The sequence below is a fragment of the Sebastes fasciatus genome, chromosome 6 (assembly GCF_043250625.1).
Source record: "Sebastes fasciatus isolate fSebFas1 chromosome 6, fSebFas1.pri, whole genome shotgun sequence".
Taxonomy (NCBI): domain Eukaryota; kingdom Metazoa; phylum Chordata; class Actinopteri; order Perciformes; family Sebastidae; genus Sebastes; species Sebastes fasciatus.
In genome coordinates this window covers 677,389-705,309 of record NC_133800.1, presented here as the reverse complement: position 1 = coordinate 705,309, position 27,921 = coordinate 677,389, and the positions used below count along the sequence as shown (strand labels likewise).

The 27,921-nt window shown below is 40.8% G+C and overlaps 2 protein-coding genes across 4 annotated transcripts in view; both read right to left on the bottom strand.

The window, feature by feature from the left end:
- The window catches only part of specc1la (sperm antigen with calponin homology and coiled-coil domains 1-like a), a 35,660-nt gene extending 16,161 nt beyond the window's left edge, over nucleotides 1-19,499 (bottom strand). The window contains exons 1-6 of one of the 2 annotated variants that reach the window (XM_074637039.1): nucleotides 19,282-19,499; nucleotides 3,226-3,388; nucleotides 2,997-3,135; nucleotides 1,252-2,912; nucleotides 606-813; nucleotides 275-348 (exon numbers count right to left, since the gene is read on the bottom strand). In XM_074637039.1, the coding sequence (XP_074493140.1) occupies nucleotides 275-348; nucleotides 606-813; nucleotides 1,252-2,912; nucleotides 2,997-3,135; nucleotides 3,226-3,351 (2,208 nt within the window). In that variant the 5' untranslated portion in view covers nucleotides 3,352-3,388; nucleotides 19,282-19,499. The remainder of the gene's footprint in view (nucleotides 1-274; nucleotides 349-605; nucleotides 814-1,251; nucleotides 2,913-2,996; nucleotides 3,136-3,225; nucleotides 3,389-19,281) is intronic. The other variant, XM_074637038.1, reaches the window with a different exon arrangement.
- Nucleotides 19,500-20,078: 579 nt separating this feature from the next.
- Nucleotides 20,079-27,921, bottom strand: part of LOC141768729 (breakpoint cluster region protein) — a 49,908-nt gene continuing 42,065 nt past the window's right edge. For both annotated transcript variants that reach the window (XM_074637032.1, XM_074637033.1), the window contains 7 exons: nucleotides 27,313-27,372; nucleotides 25,204-25,313; nucleotides 24,757-24,896; nucleotides 24,451-24,585; nucleotides 24,239-24,344; nucleotides 21,489-21,648; nucleotides 20,079-21,408 (listed from right to left, as the gene is read on the bottom strand). In XM_074637032.1, coding sequence (XP_074493133.1) covers nucleotides 21,319-21,408; nucleotides 21,489-21,648; nucleotides 24,239-24,344; nucleotides 24,451-24,585; nucleotides 24,757-24,896; nucleotides 25,204-25,313; nucleotides 27,313-27,372 — 801 coding nt within the window. In that variant the 3' untranslated portion in view covers nucleotides 20,079-21,318. The remainder of the gene's footprint in view (nucleotides 21,409-21,488; nucleotides 21,649-24,238; nucleotides 24,345-24,450; nucleotides 24,586-24,756; nucleotides 24,897-25,203; nucleotides 25,314-27,312; nucleotides 27,373-27,921) is intronic.

Sequence of the window (27,921 nt, the reverse complement as noted above, 5' to 3'; positions counted from 1 at the left end):
CCCTCAGTCTGTCCTGTTCAACACTCTTACCCTCAGTCTGTCCTGGTCAACATTCTTACCCTCAGTCTGTCCTGGTAAACATTCTTACCCTCAGTCTGTCCTGGTCAACACTCTTACCCTCAGTCTGTCCTGGTCAACATTCTTACCCTCAGTCTGTCCTGGTCAACATCCTTACCCTCAGTCTGTCCTGGTCAACACTCTTACCCTCAGTCTGTCCTGGTCAACACTCTGGTCAACACTCTTACCATCAGTCTGTCCTGGTCAACACTCTTACCCTCAGTTTGCGGTGAAGAATCTTAATCTCTCTCTCCATGTCGTGCTTATGGTCCTGCAGCTTCTTCACGGAGTCTGAAATAGGAAGTAAATAGATGTTGGTCCAACTTAATAACACACATATTTACTACTGTTGGCCTGAAGATTCACAGTTAGAGGAAGTCTGATGAACACTTGATGTCAGGATGTTGGTTTTGGTTTCACACAGCAGGATCTCTGAATGATCACTGGCTGCCTGTTGAAGTAAACATGAGGGTATTTAAACCTACTAGCCAGTCAAAGTCTGACCATTGCAACCAGTTTACACTGTTCCGTGTGTCCACACAACTTACTCTCCAGGTCTGTGATGATGAGGTTGTCGTGGAGTTTAAGAGCTCGGTGCTGCTCCACCTCATCCTCCAGCTCAAAGATGGTTTCCTTCATGTCTGCGATTTCACTGTCTTTCTCCTGCAGCTCCACGCGCTGCTTCTCCAGGACGCGCTCCTGCTCGGCCATCTGCTGCTGCACGTGCTCCTGGAAGTCTCTGTATTCCCTGTCCAGCTGCACACACGGGAAGAGGGCCATCCTTTATATCATTAACAAGCCATGAAGTCATTGGCTGACGAATGAGCAACAAAGCTCCAGCAGTGTCATACAGTAATTCATAGAGATGTACTGTGTACAGTGAGTGTGTGTTAAGTACACATCAACACAGTTATCCTTTGCCTAGTGTTACATTAGTGAGGTACTAACAAGGTAGACTCTGGAAACCTGACTGCTGAATTTGTGACATGTTCAAGGTCAAATCTGGCTCTGCTCTATAGACAATAAAACAGGAACTCATTTTGACCTGAAAACTCTTATCAGAGTTAAAGTTTCATTTAAGTCAAACACATCAGTTTAGCATCTTATGGCTTCAGGACATTGATGCCCCACACACACTGTCTCTGTAATAGCCTCCGATTTTACATCTAAAATCTCTTTGACCTTTTAACTAACCTTACTGAAAGCCTCCTGCAGCCGAGTGAGTTCACTGTGGGCTTGTTCCAGCTCCTCCTGCAACTTTGCCGCCTTGGCCTCCGCCTCTTCTTTCCCCAGACGAACTCCTTCCAGCAGTTGGCAGATGTCATTTTTGTCCCCTGCGGTGTGAAGAGAGTACAGCTCGGCAACCCTCTGCCTCTCCTGGTCCAGCTGGGCTCTGCAGCGGCTCAGCTCCGCCTGGTCATTGCTCACTGCTGCCTTGTACTCTTCAAGTGCGGCCCCCATGGCAGCTCGACCCTGTCTCTCTGACTCCATGATGCGCTCCATCTGGTGGTTCCTCTCTTTCAACGCTCCGATCATCTCTTGGGCCTCAGCGTTGTCCTGTTCAGCCATCTTCAGAGTGTTAGACAGGTGTTGTTGAACCCCCAGCAGCTGTTCTCTCTCAAAGCGGGCATTGTCTGCCAGGTCTCCGTAGCGCTGCTCCAGCTCCATGTAGCGGCCACTCTTGATGTCCTCCTCTAGTCCGTACGATATATGATGGTCATCCAGCAGAGAACGCAGGTACTCGATCTGTCGACCGTACAGCTCCAGCTTGTCGCTCTGCTGGCACAGGGAGTCCATGAGGATCACCTTCTCTTCACCTAGCCGCTCGTTCTCTCCGTTCAGCTCCTGGGTTATCTGCTGCAGGTCAGCCAGCTCCTGTAATGTTGCCTGGAGCTCCTCAGCAGTGCTGTGCTGGTTCTCCTCCATCTGGTGGATGCGCTCTGTCAGACAGGCCACTGACACCTCGCTGGCATTGTCACTGCTGCCCCTCCGTGAGCGCGCCCTGCTCGGCGCGCACTCCGATTCAGATGATGAGGAAGCTCCAGAGGGGGCGTCCAGAGCATCATCACTGGAGGTGACGGCCTGGTAGACCTCGCTAGATTCACTGTCGAGGTTGTCTGCTGAGCCTCCATGCTGGTGTCCTGTGAGCAGATCCTCCAGGGAGCCGGGAGCGGAGCCTTCCACTGAGGAGGTCAGTGTCCCGGTTCCTCCCCCATCACTCTGCCTGCTGCCTACTGCCAGGTCCGGGCTCAGGGAGGCGTAGTTGAACAGCTTGTCAGAGGCATCCAGCCTCTGCTCCAGAGAGAAGCCCAGCGCATTGAGTCGGTCTTTTAGCATTCGATTCTCACTCTTTAGCAGGTTGAGCTCCTCTCTGATGGCCTGGTTCTGCTCTTGTAAGAGAATCAGAGTGGACTCCACATCAGCTGCTGTGATGGCTGAGACCTGGGGCTTTTCCTCCTCCTCCTCCTCCTCCTCCTCTTCCTCCTCCTCGCCAGCTTCTTCCTGCTGCGCTGCTTCCTTCTCTCCCAAGCCAAGCTGGGCCCTCATGTCCCTCAGCTCACTGCGAAGGTGGAGGATCTCCACATCTTTGCTTTTAGCCAAACCCAACAGGTCTTTCACTTTGGTCTCCAGAGCTACCTTATCACTGATCTGGCCGTCTGATTTAGACTTGCTCATACGGCCATCAGACTCTGCCAGGATCTGGTTGCGAGAGCGCTTCCCTGAGGCTACATCCCCCACTACACTCCCTGATACCAACTGCTTCTTATTGGCTGAGGTCCTGGATGTCCGGAGACGATCTCGTGATGAATTTGGCTCCTTGGAAATCGAAGAGGTCGTACGCTTGGATGAAGTACCTGATAAGAGAGAAAAAAGCAATCTAAATTTTCAATGAAATAAATTACTAAAGATAAAATATATATGTAGGCATGGAAAATTACCCAACGCCGTCTTTGGCTTGCTGTCGAGGTTGCTGCCACTAGTCCCTATGGAGGCAGTCCTCTTGGTCTTGTTGACTGCATTACTTGATGCAGGATTCCCTCCGGCCATAGCTGCTAAAAGATCATCATTGCTTTTCACCTGAAAGCACAAAAAAACTAATTCACTTACAAACAAGTCAATCAAATCGAATTCAAAGCGTCATTTAGACCATGCCGTGATGAGTCTCACCTTAGACAGAGGTGCAGTGGTGCTAGTCTTGGCTGCAGGCTTTCCAGTCCCAGCGGTAGCCGTGGCCTCGGCCTTCCCACGATCTCCGCTCACCTTACTCACCGCTGGCCGGACCGACTTCTTCATACTGAGTGCTCTGATGCCGATACATTTACAGCTCAATCTGTGCACGGAGGAGGGCAGGGGAAAGGTAATGTATGTCAGAGGTATACATAAGACAGCTCCAGTTTTCCATGGAAGTGTAATTCTTTCCACAGAGGCTATTATTCCCTTAACACTAGAAAACACTTAGACCACATTGAATAGCGGAGCACATGTAGAAAGCGTGTTTCTGTCTCTAGTTTATTCTACATAGTTGGTGTTTGGGAGGTAGTGGATGATATTGCTTATTCTCCCCACCCCTACAATAATTACTTCATGTAGATCTTACAGTTTACTTACTTGCTATTTAAATAATTTGTCTTATATATATATATATATTATGGGGTATATATATATATATATATATATATATATATACACCCCATAATTATATAATTATAATATAATATACCCCATAATTATATAATTATTACCCCATAATTATATAATTATTATATATATAAAAATAATATATAATTATTATATATATATACCCCATAATTTATTATATTTTTAACTGTGCAATACTGACTTAACAATGCACTAATTTGGTGCAGTAATTCAGCTGTGCAGCAATCTGGTTTACTCCGGCATTGACACTGCATTTATTTATGCAGAACATTTAAACTAATATTCTTATTTTACACTATTCTTGCATTCTTATAAATGCATGCATTTATATTATTTGCATAGGTCCTATTTTTCAGCATTATTATTTGCACTGTTGTGCAAAGAAGGAGCTTCATCCAGCTGTGAGTGTGACTACAAACAGAGTTCACTCCACCATGGAGAGGGAGGGTGGAGGGGCCGGATTGGAATGGGGCCTATGGTAGACACTGAAATAGAGGCTTTAAGCCCACTAGATGGCTCTCGTGTACTAGCTGCAACACGATAAGGGTTTAATCGGTGAGGGTGGTTGCTGCTGTCCAACACTCTACTCCTTAGTTAGCACTGACACACACTGGCAAGGCACTAGAATAATCAGCAGAGCCAAAAAAGGAAAAGTAAATTCCTCCACAGAAGTGAAAGCTTAAACAGACAGTCACATTTTGTGAGTCTGTTACTGGGCAACCAGTCAGATGCACTGAATATCATCTCGCCCTGCCAAGAAATCATTTAGTGTCCGTGCGAGATGTGCTCATACCAGTTCACAATCACTGTTGCTCTATTTAAACAACCTAACAACCAAGAAAAGATTCCTAAGAACAATTTAATGGGGGCACATTGTTGAGCATAATATGGTGAGCTGCATTGTTGTAAGGAGTCTCTTGAATTAATAACAGGTGATACAAAAATATTCTCTCAAACTATTTCAAATGAAGCCCCTATAAGTATGTTGGAGTTATCTGTTACATATGATTTGCCATTAAACAGAGTTCATTTGGCAGTGAACATGGTGCTGAAACCAAATACCAAAAGCTCCTATAAAACACAGGAGGCTTCAGCACCATTCAGTACCGTTCACATGTTGCGTCCAGGTCTGAAGAGAACCTGACCTGATGCCACGATGGCAAGAACAGTGATTTGAGACACAGCTGGAGACAAAGAGGAAGTACTTATGCACAGATGTGGATGTCCTGGAGCTCTTTTGCACTAAGGCTCTTGAGAGGATTAAAAAGTGAGCTGAAGTTATTTGTTGTACATCGGTAACCCAACTACAATCTATCTCTGAGTCGGTTGTTTTCCTGAGCACAAGTGTGTTGTTTGGATATGGAAATAGAAATAATCAAATATCAGCAGGAAACCACTGTGAGAAGCTGAACAATGTATTATAGCAGAGCACAACTGTTTAGACAATTCACAGACTGAAACCTTTCCTTGAATCGGAACTAAATAAATACACACTATAAAGAGAACTCAATATTTAGGATATAGATCGAGCGGGAGCAGGAAGAGATCTGCACATGATAGCTCACATCTGAGCCACATATTGTCAACCCCTCTATTCTCTTCCCTGAATCTTCCAGAGAATCCAAAAGAACTTGCTACTGCCCTTTATTCAAAAACTAAGACTTTTCTAATAGATTTCAGCTGTGTTTCCTTGGTTCAGCTGTTCCTTTAAATCTGTCATCCTGTACCAAATCTTCCACTTTGAGTCCTCAAAGTTATTCTTTTTTTTTCTGCTGAGACAATATTTATTTGGCTTATTATTTCTGTCAGGTTAACGTTGGCCTCTAGTTACCTAATTCATATGACCAAACCACCTCTGTGGTAGATAGGTATGAGAGGTAGATCTGATTCACTGAAACAGACTCATGGTTATGATACAAACTCAACTTTCTGAGTAGACTTTGTAGCATATTGTCTTTACGTCTGCAACCTCTTTGACCGTTCATGGTTAGAATATTAATATGAATTATTAATGAATAATATTAAGTTTATAGCATGCATCTTTCCGCAGCAGTCAGTGTCTGTTGGTGGGTTAACATCCCCACAGGCCTCCCCTTATTGAAAACTTTGATGTTATGACATACCTGTGTTTTCTCATATCTGGACAGTTGTCACATGTTACCCAGACCTAAACTGTAAAAACTGTATTTGGGTTAATTAATATTTAATTGATAAATAATAGTAACTTATACATAATAAAAAAATACTTTGTGTAGTTTGGAATCACATTGAGCTGAATTGAACAAATTAGAATGATTTATTAATTGCATTTTACTTAGTTTTGTTTGAATAAAATTAGCTGTGAATCACTGAGTAGAATTTAATTGTATTTTATCGGTTACATTAAAGATGCAGAAAATGAATACATTTGACTCATTGGGATGTCTTTAGTTTTACTACTTTACTACACTTCCACCCAATGGCATCTGGCGCCACATGGACCTCCAGCATTGTCTGCCGCACATTGAGGGACCGCCATTTTACCGTTTTCACAAAGTTAAGACCCGTTTAACTGTTGATAGTTATTAACCAACAATTTATTGCTAAGTTGCTGTAGCAGGTTAACATTGTTTTACGTTACTGCAAGTTACCAAAAATGACAACTTGACTGCACTGTGAGTCAAAAACCAACTAGCTAATGTTAACTTTAGCTAGGCCTGTAGTCACAGTCAGTCTGCCTTATCTTTCCCAGGTGTAACGTTATACCATAATACCAGCTAATCTACTTTTACCAATTCTCATGGGAGCTTCCAGCCATCCCCCCACATTAACAAGCTAGCTAACGCCAGCAAGTAGCCAGACCCCAGACCTGTTGATGCACAGCAAGTATCCAGACCCCAGACCTGTTAATGCACAGCAAGTAGCCAGACCCCAGACCTGTTAATGTACTATTAGGAACCAACCTTCCTGCTCTCAGAGGTGATTCATTATAGGAGACATTTGATATTACTACATCTCGTTTTCTCAAGTAAACTGTTAAAAGCAGTTAAAAACTTTTCAGCTTTTGTAGCCTAAATATGAGTAGTTTTATCAGGGTTGTCTCATTACATTTTGAAAGTGCGTTATTTCCTCTTTCTCTCTCTCTCAGGTCGTTATTGTGTTTAGTGCATGTTCTGGCTGCTGTTAATCACTAATTCACAGAGCCTCGCAGTTTAATGTCTTTGTTCACAGTTACTGTTGTAGTAACGTTACTTTCAAACAGTGTTTGCAGCTCATGCGGACAGATTACACCGGGCCTCGTTAGTGAATGTGGGTTTGAGGTCAGTAAACTAGTTACGGCTGGGACAGACTGAGGATGTGAGCTGTGCGTGGCGGAACCTGTTGGTTTTTATTTCTGCGTCCACGTTAACAGGTTAGAGCAGCCACGCTGCCGCGTGAGCAGCTCCGCTCCACTGCAGAGCTGCGTCTCTTCTACAGATTACTGGTCTCTCTATTGTTTTCCGTGTGCTGCGGTTCACGGCAAAGATACAGTCAAAATGACCGTTTGACATTTTATTGACATCATACCAGCAACATTACTACAGTTTCAATGTCTAGACATCTGTAGAATATGCCACAGACAGTGAAAGTGATCTTTTGACTGTATATTGACATCATACCAGCTACATGAATTAAAGTGTATATGAATTTCTTTCCAGGTTCATCGAGTCTTTGACTGAAATCTATTAAAAGTATGTATCACACTTATATGCAACACACAATGTGATGTGACACAATGTTTAACATACAGTACATGTTGTGTAATGTTTTGTACACAGGTTTTTTTGCAGTACAAAATTTGGTTATTACTAGCATTTTTTTGTATCAACTTTTGCAGGTTAGAAAGCAGATTTGCTTCAGTTTTGATTGTCAGCGATGTTCCAAAAACCCTGTAGTTCCAACCTGAATTTGAATTAAAGCAGCAGTTAATGTAGAAATACTGATCACTCATTTCTCATAGACATACAATTAAGCTATGATGACACATGGTTTGTACATACTTTTCCACACCCTAGTTACCATTTATGTGATTTCTATAACTCTAATTAGATCACATATTCTTCTTGTAATATTGTAAAAGTGAAATATAGTTTATTCTGAATTTTTTTCAGATTTCAGACAAAAACCTTATAAACTCAATTTTAACTTATGAACAGCATCAACACATACTAAACAAATTATAAATCAGAGGTGTCCAATCTCTTACGGGCCTTTTTTTCTTATTACCTTAGGTTTTGGCCTATGGGATGGCAGTGTAAGATCTGCAAGGCTTTGTCTGCCACAAAAGGGAATCTACTAAAGCATTACAGACTACAACACGCAACATTTGGTCGTGGGCTATCCCAGCCATGTCTTTGTGACAGATGCCCTTGCACATTTAAAACGCAGAGTGCTCTTCGCACACATTTGTCCAGATACCATGCACCTGAAGAAAGTCTACAGCCAGGAATCATCTCTGCTTTTAAGTGTTTAGTTTGCAATGCTTGTTGTTCTACTTTCAGCATGTTGGAAATCATCTGAAGAGCCACGAAACGGTCTTTTGTGTATTTGAAGGATGCGACTTTAGGACAAATATCTACAATACATTTCTGAAACACAAAAGCAGAAGACACAGATCCTATTCTTTGAGTGATTTTAAGCAGGACGTGTATAGGAGTCACCATAATCCGACTGTTGACCATTCTGATTTACCAGAGGCCAGTGATGGTGAGGCCACTAGTTTAGATTGTGACCAAGAAAGTGCATCTGACTTAGTTCTTCAAATAATTGGCTTACTTTTGCTGAAGCCAGAAAGCATCTATAATATAATAGAAATATAATAATAATATAATATAATTGATTCCTTGGTTGAAGACCTTAAGTTAATTTTTGTCTTCAGCATCTGTTGCAGTTATTAGAAACATACTTGATTCAACATTAAAGTTAAATAAATGTGTCATGAATAAACGCCATCATAACTGACTTGGTAGAGCAGTTGTGCAACTTCCATCCCATTAGTACAGCACTTGGAACAGGTGGTCCACGTGGTACGGCTTTTAAGAGAAGAATATATTTTAAGGAGCAATTCCAGTGTGTTGATCCTGTTGAAAATAAACTGGAAAAACAAAGTTCGGAAACTTGTGTTTGGTGGATTATTTCTCTGTTGTTACAATGCTAATTGGCATTGTATTTTACATCGTTGGAAAGCTTGTTTATTTACCTTCACAATGATGTCCAACTTGTAAGGATCATGCATTTGTGGGATGAGCAGCACAGCTGATTATGTGGGTAGCGCCCAAGAAAAATGTTCCAAAATGCTCTGCCAATGGTAAACAGTGTATTCTCATAAGGCTACCAGGAAGCCTGCAATGACTGCCCTTCACTGCCAGGCCCGTTGGCGCTGGTGTCGACAACACAGACAATGGAACCTGAACATGTGGGGGAATGTCATGTTCAGTGATGAGTCCAGGTCTGTCTGCGAAAGTTGGATGGCAGGGTCAAAGTATGGAGACGACGTGGAGAACGCTATGCTGATGGAGTAACAGCATTTGGTGGGGGCAGTGTCATGGTGTGGGGCGGCATCTCCCTCACTGGCAAAACAAGGCATGTCATCATTGAAGGCCATCTCAATGCAGGGAGATATCGGGATGAGATTCTGCAGCCAGTGGCGATCCCGTATCTCTACAATCTGGCACCTAACTTCATCCTCCAAGATGACAACGCTTGCCCCCACAGAGCCAGGGTTATCACAGACTACCTCCACAATGTGGGATTAGAGAGAATGGAACGGCCTTCCAAGAGTCCACACCTCAACCCAATTCAACACTTGTGGGATCAGCTTGGGCGTGCTGTACGTGTTAGAGTGACCAACACAACCACGCTGGCTGACCTGCAACGAATCCTGGTTGAGGAATGGAACGCCATCCCACAGCAACGTGTGACCAGGTTGGTGACCAGCATGAGGAGGAGGTGCCAGGCTGTTGTGGCTGCGTATGGATCTTCCACCGCTACTGAGGCTCCTGACGGTGTATTAAATGAATAAAGTATAAAATAGCCATATGTCTTGTTGTTCCTTGTTACTGATAGAGAGTTCAATCATCCAATCCACTAAACAACTCAAAACAACAGTCAACACCAACAGGAGAATACACTGTTTACCATTGATGGAGCATTTTGGCAGATTTTTCTTGGGCGCTACCCACATCATCAGCTGTGCTGCTCATCCCACAAATGCATGATCCTTACAAGTTGGACATCATTGCGAAGGTAAATAAACAGGCTTTCCAACCATGTAAAATACAATGACCATTAGCATTGTAACAACAGAGAAATAATCGACCAAACACAAGTTTCCGAACTTTGTTTTTCCAGTATAGATGCTGTTGAAGATTGTTGTATACTAGCCAAAACTTTATATTAACATGCTGTACAGTCAGATGATTTAACCCAGAAGGTAAACAATCAGCAGACACGGAGGTCATAAATGATATCAAAATGATGATCACTTGTAATGTTTGAGGCTTTAAAGCTGGTTTTGTTACTTGTCTTTCAGATCCAGGATGAGTTTCACAGAATCACAACTGTGCACCTTGAATCAAAGTTCATGTCCAAGCTGGATGAATAAATACACTCCCAGGCTTCTGAACCTTTTCTACTCCAAGGGCGGAACCATTGGGTTGATGCTGCAGGCTATCCTACTCAAGGTATCCTTCAATGAGTATTGTGTTTGTTAATATTATATTTTAGAAATGTTGTGATCAAACTGCTGGAAGATAATTTGCTTATTATTATATGTTTATCATTGAGGTTATAACTAAAGGTGGTGTTGTACTGAACTGCATTATACTGAAGGGTGTTTCTAATTCTTTGTACTCCATATGTACATACATGTGGGGGTCAGAATATTAGAAACACCTCAGAATATAGGGTAATCCAGTTCAATATCTTCAATAGTAATGGCCTCAATGCTAAAACATACTGTGTGTTCCAATACCCATACTACCAAACTATTTAGTATGGCAGAAAAAGATTTAGTATGTAGTAATAGTATGTCAAATGCAGTATGCCAAAAATACCAGGATGTACTACTACATCTGGTTGCATTTTGCAGTATACAAGCCAGCATGTTTTTTTGGCTATTCTGACCCACAATCCTCTGCACAGCTGATATGAGCAAGAGGGTCAAAGTTTAAGACACAATGTTATGAAGAAGTAGTTTGTCCCAATTGTATGCAAACTGCATGCAACAGTGCATACTTTGTAAGGGCAGCTGCAGTATGTACTAAAAGTAAAAAGAAAAAGTATGAGATTTGGAACGCAGCTATATACTTTATTAACAATTCTGACCATGTCAACAAAAACTGGACATTAAAGCCATCATAAAAATAGACTTTATACCAGAACAATTAGATTGAATTGCAATAGATTGTACAGGACTTGTGATGAACAGCCATTTTAAGCAACACAGCATGATAATTGAAAAGGTCTGCTGTGGTCATCCACAAATAATGTGCCATATACAGTATGTGTTTCTATTTAGAACTCTGCTCCCTCCAGTGTATACTATTTTCTGTACTTTGTACATTCGCATGGAGTACGGAACCTGTCAAAAAATAAACATTAAGGATCCTTGATAGGAGTTTGCTAAACAGTAATATAAGCCACCTAGTGTTCAAAATTGCATCCTTTGCCAGTTTTAGGTCAGTGGATGATTTTTAAACCAAGAACTTGAATAATGTTTATTTTTGTCATTCCAGGCTCCAAGCAATCCAAGCATCGAAATGACCAGAGATGTTGTCATTCAGTGTTTGATAGTATATCTTGGCGAATTGATAGATCAACTCTTACAAGAGTATGATGTAAATTGAAGTACATTCAAGTTATCAGTAGTTGACTTATTCTCTTTTCCCCAAGAAATGCATTACTAACAGCTATATTTGATGTCTATTATTTTTTTAAAGTCGTTATAACTTGGCCCTAAAAGTTCCTAGCTAAGAGTTTCTTCCTAAGAGCTATTCACAAAGCCGCTGAGAGACAGTTTTACAGAGAGACTGAGGCAGCTTCTAAAATAAGTTAAGGAGCAGAGTTGATCCAGTTGCTGTGGATTACTTCCAGCTTCAGGAGTGAGTTTACACTGCCATAGAGGACTGGTTGACAGGGGACCAGCCTGTGTTAGTGAATGTAGAATAAGCTATTCATCAATACACAAGTGCAAGGAAGAAATTAATTTATGGAGCAATGGATTGATTTAATTTCAAAAATGTCATTTATAAATATTTACAACTGTGACTCAGTACAGACCATCATCTCTGGTGTCACTGAATTGTTTTGATTTGTTGGTGAGCTGATTGGATCTTTTCTAACTTACCCGGCATAAAAATATGCTTTTGCAAGTAGATTATTTCAGATTTCAGACAGTGTGTCACAGGACCTTGCTGTACAGAGGATGCAAATCTACAACATCAAGACTAATACGTCAGAGGGTCACGACGACATCTGTATCGTGATCGAGGGCATGAAAGTTCTGACTGCTCTGGGTAACTTTCCAAGGGCTTGCTCCATGCTCGTTGGGTTGGCATATGCAGTGAAACTCGCCTATCCCAAGGAACTCAGGTACACGCTTGAAATCTTCCAAGAACTCTTCCTCAAACTGGATTGTTCAAAGCTGTCCCCAAAAGTGAACAGCCTCAAGAATAAACTACTAGCTTAAGAAAAGGGACCATGCAGGATGAAGGGAATTGTTAAGTCATTGTGAAAACTGTCACATGGTTACCTTTAAGGCTTTGTAAAATGCATGAGTTTCAGTGTTGCATCATACTCATTTTAGGGGAGTGGTATTATGTTTTTGACTTAATCTTGCCACAAGGTAGCTGTCCTTGTACCTTGTGATTCCACTGTGTACACCAGGGATGCAAATTTGACAGGTTTTAATTGAGGAACTTTAACAAATGAATAATGTGATTGTCCAGAGTCCCATTTTAGCCAGTTGTGAAGATGTAAGGAAAATGTAAGCACTTGACCTTATTACTGTAAGCCAATCTTACTTTTAGCTGTTTGAAAAATATATTGGCCCTGAGGATTTCAATTGGTGCATGTCATAAAAATATATTTAATATTAAAATAATAAAATAAAAAGGTTATAGGTCATTGTGCTGTTTTGGTAAATTGAGACTGGGCCTTTTCATCATTCCAAGTAAACATCTGTCTGTCAAGTAGTCTCAAGTATAAATTTGTCAGGTAAATGTTAATTGTATCCCTGTTGTACACATGCATGGTTTCTGTCTTTGTTTTATTATCGCCCCTCTCTCTACTTTATTGTTGTATTTCTTTGCATTTTGCACTTGTTAAGATAAAGTGGCTCAAATAAATGTTTACCTGCTGTACTTTTACATTGTGATCTGTTGGCCCAACTTGAGTAAACTGTGGTACCAAAAAGGCATGATATTGAAAATTTGTGGCAACAAAGTGACCATCAATATTATTGACTAGATTCAAGCAACAATGTGTTCAAATGTTAGTAGATCTAATGTATTTTATTTAGTGAAACCAAATCATTTTTATCCAAATAATTAGTAAATATAAATCAATTTCTCCAAAATAATTTGTAAATATTAATACATCTTACCCTGATATTCAATAAATCTAAATCAATTTCACCCAGATAATTAATAAATCTAAATCAATTTCACCCAGATAATTAATTAATATAAATCAATTCCACCTAGATATTCTGTAAATATGAATCTGTTTTCCTTAGGAAATTAATTTGGATTTACTAATTATTTTTGTTTGAATATAATTAATTTATTCAGTAATTTTTAATCAAATTTGTAGTAGTAAAATCTAGTCAACTATATTACGTGTCACTTTGTTGCCTTCATTTTTTTAAGTAACCATTGGTCACATTTTTTAGGGTGTTAGACTTTATATGCTGACAGGTTATCTTAAATTATAAACTGGAAAAACAAAGTTTGGAAACTTGTGTTTGGTCGATTATTTCTCTGTTGTTACAATGCTAATTGGCATTGTATTTTACATCGTTGGAAAGCCTGTTTATTTACCTTCGCAATGATGTCCAACTTGTAAGGATCATGCATTTGTGGGATGAGCAGAACAGCTGATTATGTGGGTAGCGCCCAAGAAAAATTTGCCAAAATGCTCCGTCAATGGTAAAGAGTGTATTCTCCTGTTGGTACTGACTCTTGTTTTGAGTTGTTTGGTGGATTGGATGATTGAACTCTCTATCAGTAACAAGGAACAAACAAGACATATTGATCTATTGAATCCAGCGTCAGGAGCCTCAGTAGCGGTGGAAGATCCATACGCAGCCACAACAGCCTGGCACCTCCTCCTCATGCTGGTCACCAACCTGGTCACACGTTGCTGTGGGATGGCGTTCCATTCCTCAACCAGGATTCGTTGCAGGTCAGCCAGCGTGGTTGTGTTGGTCACTCTAACACGTACAGCACGCCCAAGCTGATCCCACAAGTGTTCAATTGGTTTGAGGTCTGGACTCTTGGCAGGCCGATCCATTCTCTCTACTCCCACATTGTGGAGGTAGTCTGTGATAACCTTGGCTCTGTGGGGGCGAGCGTTGTCATCTTGGAGGATGAAGTTAGGTCTCAGATTGTGGAGATATGGGATCGCCACTGGCTGCAGAATCTCATCCCGATATCTCACTGCATTGAGATGGCCTTCAATGATGACATGCCTTGTTTTGCCAGTGAGGGAGATGCCCCCACCAAAAGCTGTTACTCCATCGGTACATCAATCAGCATAGCGTTCTGCGCGTCGTCTCCATACTTTGACCCTGCCATCCAACTTTGGCAGACAGAACCTGGACTCATCACTGAACATGACATTCCCCCACATGTTCAGGTTCCATTGTCTGTGCTGTCGACATCAGCGCTAATGGGCCTGACGGTGAAGGGCAGTCATTGCAGGCTTCCTGGTAGCCTCATGAGAATACACTGTTTACCATTGGTAGAGCATTTTGGCAAATTTTTCTTGGGCGCTACCCACATAATCAGCTGTGCTGCTCATCAATGCATGATCCTTACAAGTTGGACATCATTGTGAAGGTAAATAAACAGGCTTTCCAACCATGTAAAATACAATGACCATTAGCATTGTAACAACAGAGAAATAATCGACCAAACACAAGTTTCCAAACTTTGTTTTTCCAGTATATATGCAGTGAAGCTATAAATAACTGTCTGGGAAGCTTTTGTTTGCCCATTGCCAGCTCTTCTACAGTCCTGCTGTGCATGTCTTTTTTAAAACATAAAACTTTTGGGCACAAAGAACCAAAGAAAATTCAAACTGTGCATCAGCACCACTGCAGCTGCTAAACTCATACTGTATGCCACCAAGCGAGTAACACAGGACAATCAATAGGGCTCAGCTTGCTACAGAATATATGGGCGGCTGTAGCTCAGCAGGTCGTTCTTTTACCGTAAGGTTGGTGGTTCAATCCCCGGTTCCTACTGTCGGCATGTAAAAGTGTCCCTGAGTGAGACACTGACCCCACGTTGCTCCCTTGGAGCTTCACAGCAGCTCACTGCTGCTAAGGACGGGTTAAATGCAGAGGTCACATTTCATGTATGTACCTTTATGTACAGATGATTCTAATGAAGTTGAAGTTTAATCATGACCTTCTATATATTACTCCCAGCCTCATCTGCACACCTATCTCTGTACTATCCATGTCATTATCCATAAAATATACTTTTGACAGGGCGTTCTCACGGAGTACTGACATGTGCAATTAACAACTAGCCAGTTTTCTGAATTGCTGAATGTGTGTCAGAGCAGCTGTCTGAAACAGAGAGCTGCTATCTAGAGCACAGCTCTATTCATTGGATCTGAATAGACATGGGAGTGCAGCTAAATGGGGCAGAGGCAGCTGCCTTTTCTTTCACTCTCTCACTATACTGCAAAAAGGTTTGTGGGTGTACCACTTTAGAAACTCCTAATGAATGAATTAATTACAATACACCATACATTTATACACACTAGCCTGTCTAAAGGTTGGTTGTCTAAAGAGTTGTTCTTCTCACACTACTGTAGTTTACACCAACATCTGGGATGAATCACACTCTATCGGAAATAATGCCGTTTCTGTGATGCTGACCAACTTTTTCTTGGTGACTCCCCATTATTGGACGGACTGTTCATGACATTGTGATGTATTCTTGTTAAAATATAGCTAAAATTGTTCACAAACACAGAAATGAAAAGGTCAGAGTCCATCTGGTTTCCCTGTCACTAGCAGACACTTTCTTAAATATTAACCAACTAAAGTACAGAAATCTTCTGAGGAGGAAGAATGATTGTGGTGCTGATATTCAGAATATACAACATATTAGCAACCACAAGGATATGATTAAATGTAACAATTTTGCCAATTAAATCTTTTTTTAAATAGTCCATCACTATCTGTGCTATGAGAGGTAAGAGGTTATGCCATGTAGCGCGCTGTGCTGCGGAACGGAAGCTGCTACTTAATAAGCCAGAAGCCTATAACACTTATCCTGATTCACATTAAATAGAGCTACAGTATTTGATTTCAGTGTTAATGAATGCAATGGATCTGATCCAAGGCTGACCAAAGGAACAAGTGTATGTAGTGTTCCTTTACAGGCAGCTGAACAAAGCTTGAGACGGAGACAGAAGTCGCTGAAGAAACAGCCGAGTTGGAGGTGGGGTAGCAGTGGTCTAGTAACTCATTAATACTCCTTCCCTGCTCTCCTTCCTCATTCATGCTTTAACTGCAGGGACGCACTTCCTGGCCATAACACCATAACATCAGCTTCCTGTGGTGGTGTCTCCATTCAAAAAAATAGAGTAAACCCTAAAAGAGTGACTGTGAACAGGTAAAGCAGGCACCAGTCTGCCTGAGACAGAGCAGACACAAACAAACCTTGTATTTCATTATAAAATGATATGCCTCACTATAAATACACAAGCCTGGAATGCAATTACTACAAGCCATTTTATGATTTTGCCTACAGTCAAATGGGAATCCCCACTTTCAGTGTTTCAATGCAACAATATGCTGATAAAAATGAAACAGAAACTAAAATGCCCCAAATGTTTACCTCTCATCAGCATCAGCCTGGCATTGTAGAAGTATCCATAGCATTAACATGTGTATAGGTAAAGAATGTATTGCTGAGAGTTACCATTCACCTTCTACTTCATTAACGCATTGTGTGGAAGAGGGGTCATGCCTACCACAACTAAAAACGGAATCATCTTCATAAACATTTAAAAAATAATTTCCTAAAAGCAAAGCAATGATCAGGCAAAGCGGAGAAGGAATATCTCATAAGTCATATCTAAAACGACGGTTAAAAACCATGATTTTAAATTAATTTAAATGAATAGGGTAGTATGTGATAGAGAGGAGGATTTAGTAGGGTACACACAGAGACTACAGTAGTATATGACAGAGAGGAGGATTTAGTAGGGTACACACAGAGACTACAGTAGTATATGATAGAGAGGAGGATTTAGTAGGGTACACAGAGACTACAGTAGTATTTGACAGAGAGGAGGATTTAGTAGGGTACACACAGAGACTACAGTATTATATGACAGAGAGGAGGATTTAGTAGGGTACACACAGAGACTACAGTAGTATATGACAGCGAGGAGGATTTAGTAGGGTACACACAGAGACTACAGTAGTATATGACAGAGAGGAGGATTTAGTAGGGTACACAGAGACTACAGTAGTATTTGACAGAGAGGAGGATTTAGTAGGGTACACACAGAGACTACAGTAGTATATGACAGAGAGGAGGATTTAGTAGGGTACACAGAGACTACAGTAGTATTTGACAGAGAGGAGGATTTAGTAGGGTACACACAGAGACTACAGTAGTATATGACAGAGAGGAGGATTTAGTAGGGTACACAGAGACTACAGTAGTATTTGACAGAGAGGAGGATTTAGTAGGGTACACAGAGACGACAGTAGTATATGACAGAGAGGAGGATTTAGTAGGGTACACAGAGACTACAGTAGTATATGATAGAGAGGAGGATTTAGTAGGGTACACACAGAGACTACAGTAGTATATGACAGAGAGGAGGATTTAGTAGGGTACACAGAGACTACAGTAGTATATGACAGAGAGGAGGATTTAGTAGGGTACACAGAGACTACAGTAGTATTTGACAGAGAGGAGGATTTAGTAGGGTACACACAGAGACTACAGTAGTATATGACAGAGAGGAGGATTTAGTAGGGTACACACAGAGACTACAGTAGTATATGACAGAGAGGAGGATTTAGTAGGGTACACAGAGACTACAGTAGTATTTGACAGAGAGGAGGATTTAGTAGGGTACACACAGAGACTAGTATATGTTGTATGGGGTCTGGGCCAGCTGTTTAAAGGCTCTGACAGGCTGTAACATCAGTTTACTGTTGATTCTTCTCAGGGGGATGAGAACACTAACACTAACCCACATTAACATTGTTCTGGGCTACACCTAGCGTTACATTAGCAGCAGCGCAGCTAATGTTAGCCCGAACAGTGCGCCATTCAACCACACAAACTTTACCAATCAAAGCTCTCCGGTAAAGACAACTCTTCACTATATACAGTTAGATACGTTGGTTCTATCAGGTTAGAGACCGAACTGAAAGTTCAAACCGAGGAGATAACCCAGCTAGCGATAGCGAGTTAGCTAGTTAGCTGGAAGGTCAAGCTAGCAGGGAATCTCAGTCATTCCACTTCCGGTGTGGCCAGACGCTTTCAAAACAAAACGCACCGAGCTAGACACGTAAGCACAACCCTTCAACCACTTCTCCTGAAACTATGAGAATTATATCAAAACTCCGATAGAGCAAGATTATTTTAACTTTAAATGAAAATAGAGGTATAATAAACTAGATATAGATATAGTATAGTAAATGTAATACGATGTACGTTGAAGAAGACACTTCCAGTTTACTAAAAGGCTACAGAGTCAACGGACCAACATTATATTCAAATATTCAGCTGGAAGTAGCCACGACGTGGAGACAACTAAGCCAGCCAAAGTAGATGCATCACAGAACTGATATCAAACCATTGCGGAGAATAACTAAAGAATTGTGACAAATCTATAGTCAACAAAACCACTCGTAGTTAAACGTAAATTACCTTTAATCAGGAAAACAGCTCCATTCAGCATGAACTGTGGTGAACACAGTTCTATTGACGCACATTAAATGATGAAAGACACTGGGGCTAACGTTCCATCGCAACACGTCGAGACTTATTTTGAAATGATTGCTGGTATAGTAGCAGTGATTAGTTTTACCTTGACAGCTTTCTAAAGATCTGCTTTCATTGTTGAAACAATCATTATTAGGCTATTTTAAACAAACCAACTAACACCTGGAGTCTGTAGTAGTCAACAGAACTTTAGAGTTTCTTCTTACTTCATTTATCTCAGCTGTCAGTCAGCAGTGGCAGAGCTAAGGTTGCTAATGCTATCGTTGGGCTAACACTATTAGCATAGCCGGCAGAAGGACAGCACCCTGTCAATGAGCACATCCAATCTTCCTACCTGAGGTTCTCCTCATTCTTCTGTTTGATACGTTGATCGATATCCGCTGGCTGTTCATTAGCGGTGGCTAACAGCTGGCTAACTTTAGAGATGAGGCTTGTTAGAGGTTTGTTCTGGCAGCAGCAGCCGGATGATCCTCTCTCTCTCTCTCTCTCTCTCTCTCCCCCTCCTCTGGTTGCATCATCTCAGCATCATCAGGCTGTATACAGGACAGGGGGACACTTTACTGCCTCCAGGATGTCCGAGCATCCACTGGCTCCTTTATTCATGGTTCTAAATGACACTGGTACTGGTAGTGCAGCGCTTCTCTTCAGCCCAACACCTCCACACACCTTCAATTAGAGGGGAGGAAATACTGGGCACAATCTATGTTACTGAATAACCCTTATTCTAAAGTTTAGATACATCTTTCACATCATCTCTGACTCGAATATATCTCTGTTGGTCATCGGTGGTTCCTTGCTACATAATGATAACCATGACATTATTGGTCTGCATTAACAGGTGGTGCAGGGCACACACCCACAGGTCCTGCACCACCAAAGCCAGGCACAGTAAATGTGTGTTTCATTTTCTAATTGACATGCTCATCACTGTCTTCTCCAGTCCTACACTTTGCATACCATCTCCAGTAGAATACAAAGGGGACAAGGCAGATGGACAGTGTATAGGGGCTACTGCTGCAGCAGAGAGACCAGGGAGCATAGCCATCACCTCAGCATGAGTAATGTTATTTAATAATGTAATGTTAGGTAGTAATGTTCTATCTCATACTAAGAAATGACACATTGCAGGAATAATGTTACCAAGTTTTTATTTACATACAAGATCCACTAGCCTCATCCTTAGAATTACTACGATTTATTGCTTATTTGACATAAATCACAAGCCTCTAGGGTTATAGTTTGTGCTAACAAGTGTTTGAATTATTGTATTTGATTTGGAAAAAAATATTAATGCAATAACACAGTGTTTTTTCAGGAAGTAATACTAGGTATGTGGATGCTAAAGCTATTAATAAACCAGGAGTCCTACTAGGAACTACTACCGGTATCTGAGATAATGTCCAGGTGCTCTCATTTCTACAGCAGTGTGGTTGTGTCCTATACAGATAGACTGCAGAGAAGGAATGCAGGAAGCAACACATATACATCAACAGAAAAAATCAAAGCAGAAAAAAAAACAATGTGGACACAAAACATGTGAAATATGGACAAAAGACAACTGTGAAATTAAAATGAAACACAGCACAGTATACATTGGAAGGATTGGGCCTCGCCTTTTCCTGGAATGATTTGCCTTTCACTTCTCTTCCACTTAAAAAAAAAAGCACTCATATCTACATAATGTTGGCTCGGACACCACCAGAAGGACCCGTGAACTGACTACAGTTGTATAGCATAGACACCACACACTTGAAATGGTGAGGTCAACATGCCTGCATGTTGCTGCGTGTTAACTAGGCTACAGTTTTCAGTCTCATACTGTTATATTCTGTACAAAATGAAGAGTGTGTGTAAACATTAGGGTAACTGAAATGCTCTATTGGTCATCAGCAGGGAAACATTGGCACAGGTGAACTTTCAACCAAGTCAAACATTTTTGGGAAAAAAACATGCATAGACGTGACATATATGTCCATTCATCCAACCATTCATAAGTCCACGGAAATAAATCTTACAAAATCCAACTACAGCAGACATCCCCACGGTGAATATGGAGTCAATTTGCACAGTGACAGAGCGGGGCAGTGGAAAATATTAAAGTAAAGTAAATAACGCTTCTTGATATTTAAATTTAATTAAAAAAGGAATGGTATATTTTGTCCATTACTGACCCAGCAGGCAAGCTTGTAAGTAAACAGAACATCTCCAGAAGAAAGGGCTTTGGTCATGGTGGCTGTTTCCATTTTACAATGTGTTGATGGTTCCACCTAGTGGCTAAATGACACCAGCCAGCCATGGCTGCTCAGCAGCATCCACCTCATTAAGCAGCAGACATTGTGCCTCTGGACAGAACAAGTGCATGATGTTCCCGTTATACTTCAGTAGAGAACAGAAGGCTTTGACGTTTGCTGTCAGGTGTGGGAATGCTCTCCAGCTGAAGGAAGTAGAGAAGGACTTGCACCTACGGGCACAGAAAAGGTGATCAGACCCGCAGTCCAAATGTCACAGTCTCACTTATCGATATCCTGACACCAGTTTTACCTGAGCCATGACCTCTAGTGACCAGCTGTCGTTCATGGAGATTGGCTGTGAGCTGTTTGAGATTTTGCTGTCTTTTTCTGAGGGCCGCAGCAAAGTGGGGCCAAAAACTGTGGCAAGATTGTGCAAAGACATCTTGTTGATGCTCTCATTTTCAGCCACCCTGTAAGAACAAAACTAAAAATAGTGAGCTCACAACAACAGCAGATACTTAAAGCTTCAGTAGGCAGAATATTTTTTGGCATCATTGGGCAAAAATCCCATAATAACCTTTCAGCATATTGTAATTCAAGTGTTCTGAGAGAAAACTAGACTACTGCTCCTCTTCATGGCTCTGTTTCCAGGCTTTAGAACATCTAGCCTGTGACGGAAGACTTTGACCAATCAGGTAATTTCATTGAGAGGGCGTTCCTATTGGCTGTGCTCCTCTGGTCATGTGACCGGAACTTGGCGTTACTTCGCCAGATTTCACAATGCTTGCGGCATCACAAACTTTCTCATTTTACAGCTAAACAGTACACTACAAGATAATTCTGAGAACATGTGAGGAGAGAAATAGACATTAATGTAACAGAATATTGATCCATATTTGATCAGCGCTGCCTAGTTTGACCGTTTGGTCGGAGTTCGCGAGAGATTGACAGCCGGCTCTCATAGACAGCAGCTGGACAGCAGACCTCAGATCAGCTCTTACTACTTGTTTTTCTCCGGTCTGTGAAATCTTGCAGATGCCGTTAGGAGCACCGGAGGACACAGAGGAACATGATTTTTTTCAGGTTACCTGTTTCATGTAATACTGTCATGATGTAGCGACCATTTTATAAAAATAACTTTTTTAATCATATTTGCTCCGATCTCGCCTACTGATGCTTTAATTGATCCTGAAAAATTCACCTGCAAACTTTTTTTTTTCATGTGTTTCAACTATTGTTAAAACAGCAGTGGGTAGTAATGGAGCAAATATGATTCAAAAATGTTATTTTTATGTTAAACGGTCACTATATCCTGATAGTAGTGCATGAGACAGGTAACCTGAAAAAAATCATTTCCCTCGGTGTACTCCGGTGTCTTCTGGTGCTCCTAACAGCATCTGTAAGATTTCACAGACCGGAGGAAAGCAAGCTGTCAGAGCTGATCTGGAGTCTGCCGTCTCTGAGCAGCTGTCAATCACTCACCAACTCCGATTAAACAGTCAAACTAGGCAGTACTGATCAAATATGAATCAATATTCTGGTACTGTAATGCCATTTTCTCTCCTCAGATGTTCTCAGAATCATCTTGTAGTGTACTGTTTAGCTGTAAAATGAGAAAGTTTGTGACCCGGCAGCCATGGTTAGATCAGTTGAGGAAATACGAAGCACCGCCCACTAGACCAATAGGAACGCTCTCTCTCTCTGAAATGACCTGTGATTGGTCAAAGTCTCCCAACACGGGCTAGATGTTCTAAAGCCTGAAAACAGAGCCATGAGGAGGAGCAGAAGTCTAGTTTTCTCTCAGAACACTTGAATTACAATATGCTGAAAGGTTATTATGGGATTTTTGCCCAATGATGCCAAAAATATTCTGCCTACTTTAAGTCATAAACACAGGAGAGAAAACAATTTAGACTTCAGAATTGGAAGACAATGGATCATCAGATTTGTTTTTTTCGCACTTGCCTCTCAGGGCTTCCGTACATCCGTATCTGTTTTTTGTAAGGTTTTCCAATAGTACCATTACAACCACCCATTACAGTATTACTGGTTAGAAGTTAGCCTTTACAACCAGTACTACAACCAATAGTAATCGACCTATAGATACTCAAAAGATCCCAACCCAAACAGTACGTCTTTATGTCATCACTACTGAATGCTCAGCTCTGTGAGGGATAATGTACAGCGAGCCATTGTTTGCCCGACAGGGCGATGCAGGTGGCCGGCTCGCTGTATATTATCCCGCTCATTACATGGCTACTTACTTAAAGGTCCCATATTATGCTCATTTTCAGGTTCATACTTATATTTTATGTTTCTACTAGAACATGTTTACATGCTGTAATGTTAAAAAAAACGTTATTTTCCTCCTACTGTCTGCCTGAATATGCCTGTTTTTACATTCTGTCTGAAACACACTGTTGTAGCTCATTTCATTGGAATTCCAATGGAATTGCATTGCTAGGCAACAGCTTGGATTTCTGTTTACTTCCTGTCAGATGATGTCATTCACATCCACTGCAACAGGAAATAAACTGTGACACATTTAGAATGATTATGTTTAAAACTGTGAAATGATCTATATATTTTAGATTTGTGACAACACAAAATTACAGAAATCCTGACATCTTGTTTCAAAGGCACAGTTTATGAATACGGGCTGTGTGTGTTTCTCCATGGATTGAGCGTTTCGATACTTTCATAGTATTTATATAGCACTTCAACCTGCTTTATAATAAAAAGACATGAAAATCTCACTTTTTACAATATGGAACCTTTAAGAAATCAATAATTTGTCCTCCAGAGTCCGAGATCAGAACTGCATCCATAGCAGATGAATAAATAAATGATATAATATACAGTATATACTGTATATAAATAATAATATAAAGAAATAACAGACCGTCAACTAGGACATATTTGTCTCTCTTCTCATTACACTAAATTGATGACAAAATAAGTCACTTTTTCTAAGGTGGGGGTAACAGACGTACACAGATGTCCTACTGATACACAGATACACGATAACGCAAATAATGTATTCATTGTGAGCTCTTTTACCTTTTAAGGTGGTCGAGCATGAAGAGGAAGGTCACCAGATTGGGCTCTGGTAGAGACAGCAGCAGGTTGAGCATGCAGCTCTCCTTGGCCACACTGTCAGAGAGAGCTGCAAGGCAAAAGCACACATGAATGTGCCGGTATCACAACTCCCAACTGCATTTATGCCCTCCTGATCACCCTAATTATGCCAAAATAAAGAAGTGCTGACTGACCGATGCCTCCAGAAAAGTTGGGATACAACTCATCAGTGAACAGAGGCTCCGGCAGCTCGCGGAAGTACAGCTTCAGTGTTCCAGCGATGGCGTTTACGTCCATCTCCCTCATCATGACAGACACGTCCCTGTTGTCTGCGGGGAAAATGAGATAACAGTCACTAAATACCAAAGAACACAAGCTGCACAGTGAGCTGAAAATCCCTTCTGAGCAGAGTATGAGTCGTGCAGAGCTCTGTCTTTAGGTCTGTCTACATGTAAAGTATCTGTTCTTTCCAACTCTGATAAGAAATCCGACTGACTCACTGGAATCAAAGGCAGCCTTCAGTGCCTGGATGTCAGTTGCGACACCAGACACTCTGTAGATTCCCACCTCGTCCATCCCTCGCCGCTCAATCTCCTCCACACACTGTCTCACAATGAGGGGAACCTTAGAGCGCTCTCGCCTAGTGAGGACATACGTTTCAACAGAAAATCAACACATCATATGAACACTGTAAACACAAGAGAACACAATGAGTAGTAACTAGTAGTACCACTGCTTTCTATACGCCCTTTTGTTTGCTCTCAGTAGACTAGCTTTTCATTTCATTCATTGACAAATACAAATTCTGACACTAACACTAAAAGAACAAAATATATAATACTAGAAAAAGGAGCACATATACTGTATGTTGACTCATTGAGTTGCATAAAATATAAAAAATGGGAATATGGGCATGACACACACACAAAATACTATCATCAACTCACTTAGTTACTAGGTTGATCTTCACTCCAAAGACTCCGGACTGTTTCCGTGAAGGCATTCGCTTCAAACTGAACTCTCTGCTGGTGAACTTCATCGAAAGCTTCACCTCAATCTATAAGAAGTAAAGAAGAAAGTTATTTTGGAGAACCAATTAATGTAAACCAAGCTAGCATATTTAATGTTTGCTGAGCAGCAGACACTGTGGCTATTAACAGGATAATGGTAAATGCTAAAACATAATGAAACAGGTACAGAAGAGTCATGCAAACTGACTCGGTGATCAGTCACTTTCACAGCAATAGCTATCCATAGTGTGCTAACATTAGGTAACATACGCTACTGGTCATACCAGACCAGTTAAGGCTGTAATGGCAAAACTCATGACTGTAAACTAAATTCATTTAAACTAAATTTAATAAAGGTTATATTGATAAAAAAAAATGTAAAAGTACATCCACAGAGCTTTTAGAAAGGTGCCAAATAAAAGTAGGTTTTCTCCTGAAAAAAAAAGATTAGAATTGTGAATTGATCATATTAAATATTTTGACGACTCCAAAATGAATGTTTTGTTTATATCTATGGAAGATATCTGACGTTCGGTTGATAAATGGATAAATGGCTGAGTTTGACACTGGTGTCTCCATCAGGCTGCAGAATAAGTGAATATTTACCGTGGCCACAAGTTGTGCGTCGGCTAGGATCGGCTCCAGCCCCCCCGCGACCCCTAACGGGATAAGCGGTTGCAGATGGATGGATGGATGGATGGCCACAAGTGGCAACTGACGTTAGCACATGTTAGCTGTCTTGGCTTAATCGTCCGAACAACAATAACCCATCAAATTACAATTTGGCATATTTAAACATGGATGGATGGATATTTAAACAAAACAAACAACAACTACTAACAGCCATAGTCCTTACAACCTTAACTAATCGGTCACCAGTTAAATTGTTAAAATGAGAAAAATAACAGCTTCAACAAACACACACACACCTACTGTAGGCCTATATCTACATGTTGCAAAATGACTTCATTACTCAACCAGGAAAGATTCATCACTTAACATGACCGTCTGTCTGAGTCTCACTCCACTCGACCATAAACAATATGCAGGTTGTACAACGAACTGGCAACCACTTGTTGTGAAGTGAATACAAGGGAACGGGGGATGGAGAGAGCGACATCTAGTGGCTGAATGTTGTCAGTGTTATCGGGGGTGTATTTTATTGCTATGTTAGTTATTCGTTGTTTCAAAAGTTCAAAAGTGAAGTAGTCTCACTTTGTGAATGCATTCATCAGTGTTGTCAGACAACATTATAACCTCTCCACCCATTACTGTTGCATAGCAGTTATCCTTTACAACTTATCTTTCATGAATCACCTTTATCATCAACGCTAAGATTGGCCTCTGGTTCACAGCTTCCAATGTGGAGGTTAAGGGTAAAGTTAAGGGAAAGATGATGATATTTGAAGAAAAAAGAAGAATGATGATATTTAGCGGCCGAGTTGCCATTCTTGCAGTTGTTTGCAGGCTGCATAAAACCCGCTTTCACATTTGTGAAACCTTTATTTTACTTGTGAAAACATAAAAAGGGTGATTTCACTGCTTCTTTTTGCATTCAGACCACATAACACCAGATCTAGATCAAACATCACTATCTAGGTTCATGGAACCAGGACTAGATTAACAAGAAGACTCTGGACTCTGGAGTCTACTTGTTAATGTAGTTTAAATTTGACCAGTGCTAACCAGACCTGGTCTAATGTGGTCTGGATGCAAATAAAGCAGTGAAATTGCCCAGTTTTTGTTTTCGTAAATAGAATGTGTGTGTGTGTGTGTGTGTGTGTGTGTGTGTGTGTGTGTGTGTGTGTGTGTATTGAATAGTTTTAACAGTCTCCATGTTAAACTAGTCCAGGTTTGACAAGTCTAGGTATATATATATATTTTTTATTTAGACCTGGTCTAATGTGGTCTAGATTGAGAAAATAGAAGAAAGTAAAATAAGGTTTTCACAAATGTGAAAGTGGGTTTTAAGCAGCCTCAAGCTTTTTAAAGGTGCTGAGTCTTTTTTTTCTTGCCTCTCTTTACTAGGTTGCAGAAAACACTTACCCCATTCATGGTGATGACTGTCCTCTGCCAATCTTTATTTTGCAATGTGTGAGGATCCAGCTGAAAAAAAATAAAACAAGATATTTGACTTCAAGTTTCACTTCATTTCTAAATAATTCAGATTCAGATTCTCTTAAAACCAGGAAATGTCGTGCCAGGTACAATTAGTATTACCTGGTCAGCCTCACATAAACATAAAGTCCACATGGCCAGGTGGTGTCCCTGATCTATTTTAGTCATCTGACTAATACCACACTGCCAGCCTGTATTTACAGTGATCAGGCATGAGGAACGTGATGACATCATGTCCGCCTGCTAAGCACTGGGCCTGTCCAAGATGGCAGATGTTCTTTCACCCAAGAAACTATCGAATCTCAATCAGATAATCCTTTGTTCAGTGAAAATCACTTTTATTATGTCATTTTATCAAAAGATTTTAAAAAAAATAATTGAATGCTGGCTAGTAAAACTCAAAAGGGATAAATCCCAACAGAAATACAACACAGTGTAGAACACCGATAGGGTTTTAAATATAAGAATATTAGTATTAATATATATAGAATTCAGAAAATGAGAGAAAGCAAAAACAAGTTTGTCCTTAAATGTAGA